Raw genomic sequence first — 2,137 nt, 5'->3', positions numbered from 1 at the left:
CTAAGCTACTTTGGCTTGCAGAAAGCTGGATGTGACATCCTAGGCAAATACCATCAGTGGTCGTAGGACTCCATCAGGTCAGTGTTCTCCACTGTAGACACAGGCAAACAGCTTTGACAGCCTCTACTCAAAGGCCCTCCAAGCCCTCCATGTGGCCCAGAGGCACATGACCAGTGATGGTGTTCTCATCTGGATTAACCAAGGCACAGACCTCTCTGGAGAATTCTTTATGAGTCTGGAACAGAACTGAATCCCCTCCAGATTCTTGCTCTAAACCATTAAACCTCACAGGTGGGTTAGAAAAAAAAAACCAAACAAACATTTAACTATACAGTAAGTGTGAATTTGACTGACCAATATCAGTACAACTGAACTCAGTACTGGGTCAATTCTAACCTCCAGAAACTTCAAGCTCCGTGGTCTGGGACTGAGTGTTATGGATCCATAAACATCAAGACAAAAATAAGATTCAAGTAAAAGCCACTAGAAAGGGCACATAAAAGAAAAAGAAGACATTTCTTCATATTCCTTATGTTGGTTAAGTCTTAGAAGACTTAACCAATGTGCTATAAAAATGATGGATGGTGTTGAGTGTCAGCTACAATTTCTATTGGTTAGAGATCAATCTTAAAACTCATTAGTGTTTATTATGTCATATTAGAAAAAACCCAATCCATCCATAATTTCTAATTCATACATACATGTCACTCAAGATGGCAGCATGGGGATTAGACCTTAAAATTTAGAGTCTAAATTTGTACCTTTCAAAAGCAATATTTTTAGTATCGAGGCTGGTGTTAATGACTGGGCTTGTGAGCCGCCTCTCAACTTCCCTGCTTTTTGGCTTCATCAAGTCCAGAGTGAGGCGCTCCATTTCTTGGGAAAGGTCGAAGTGTTCAGTGGTGACCACTTTGTCGTCATGGTTGACTTCCATCAACTCCGCCCAGTTGTCTATTAATGGAAACAAAGACATAACTAAGCACAAAGCAGGGAAGATGCAAAAACAAGGAAGCTTCGTATGTTAAAATGCATCATCTTTCACGTGTGTCCTCCCAGGTGCTATCTGATAAAACCTCCAGTATACTGATTATTGACTACCTATTTGCACCTATCTGACCAGCTTTCCACAATACATAGGAAGCTCTGAGCCATCTTCCCCAAAGATGCGGAATTTTTAAATAATTTGCATTCTTATTAGCAATATATTCCATCAACGTCCTTTATAAAACATATTATTACAGAATTCATAGAAATTATGTATGCACAACATTGGGTGAGCAATGCCATTTCTCATGCCTGATTATGGAGGGTTATACAGAGATACACACAAAATGCCTGGGCTCAAAGGCTCAGGAAAGTGAAGCAGACATATCACAAAGGTAACTGCTGGGTGGTAAAGGACACATGAAGGAGAACTAGCCAGACAAGAACAAAGACAGGGATGGAGAGCTGAATAATTAATAAGAATAACCAAAAAACATGCCCTAGGAAGGATCAGACAGAAAAGGCACATGAATGTGAAAGCATTTTGATGGTTAAAAATCACCCTGTAATTTCGCTTGAGCAGTGATTACTACAAGAGAAGTCACTCACCTTCTCCCTTAAATATAAAACTACGCCTCCCTCTTATCCAGCTCATGTTTTCAAATCCCAGCAATGTGATATCGACGCGCAGTTTGGCACCACTTTTCCAGATGCGACAGACATCATTCGGGCATATTCTAGAAACCAAGGGCACTGGAGGAGAGAAGTGTACTACTGAGAAAAACTCAAGGGCCAAGTAGAACACCTAAGCCAGGAAATCAGGATTCTGATTTAACAAAAGGAGGGGAGTGGCAAGATGGTGACCATCAAACAACTGGACGTCTTGGCTGTCATATCTACCATACAGGAAATCACTCTTGAAAAATAAAAATGAACGTTCCGTTCCATTCATCAGAAAAAAAGTCTAAATAAATTTCCCAAGAGTATTCTTGATCCCGAAATGAGCCCCACTTTATAGTGGAGTCTGTCCCCACTATGTAGGGTCTGTCCGTCTGGTCTTCTTCACTCACATATGCAACTCTTGCCATATGGTTGTGGCCTACCATATTGTCATATCCACCATTCAGAGTATCAAATGTCTAAAGTATGCCAC

General features: G+C 40.8%; 1 protein-coding gene across 1 annotated transcript in view; it reads right to left on the bottom strand.

Annotated features, from left to right (window-relative positions):
- Nucleotides 1-614: 614 nt before the first annotated feature.
- The window catches only part of LOC108518746 (ankyrin repeat domain-containing protein 13A-like), a gene marked incomplete at its 5' end in the record, with an annotated part of 3,417 nt that continues 1,894 nt past the window's right edge, over nt 615-2,137 (bottom strand). Inside the window, 2 exons of the mRNA XM_017857366.1 lie at nt 615-951; nt 1,594-1,737. Coding sequence (XP_017712855.1) covers nt 743-951; nt 1,594-1,737 — 353 coding nt within the window. The remainder of the gene's footprint in view (nt 952-1,593; nt 1,738-2,137) is intronic.

The sequence above is a fragment of the Rhinopithecus bieti genome, unplaced genomic scaffold (assembly GCF_001698545.2).
Source record: "Rhinopithecus bieti isolate Rb0 unplaced genomic scaffold, ASM169854v2 scaffold_47319, whole genome shotgun sequence".
Classification (NCBI taxonomy): domain Eukaryota; kingdom Metazoa; phylum Chordata; class Mammalia; order Primates; family Cercopithecidae; genus Rhinopithecus; species Rhinopithecus bieti.
The sequence above is the reverse complement of the archived record's forward strand: the minus strand, read 5'-3'. Positions and strand labels throughout refer to the sequence as shown.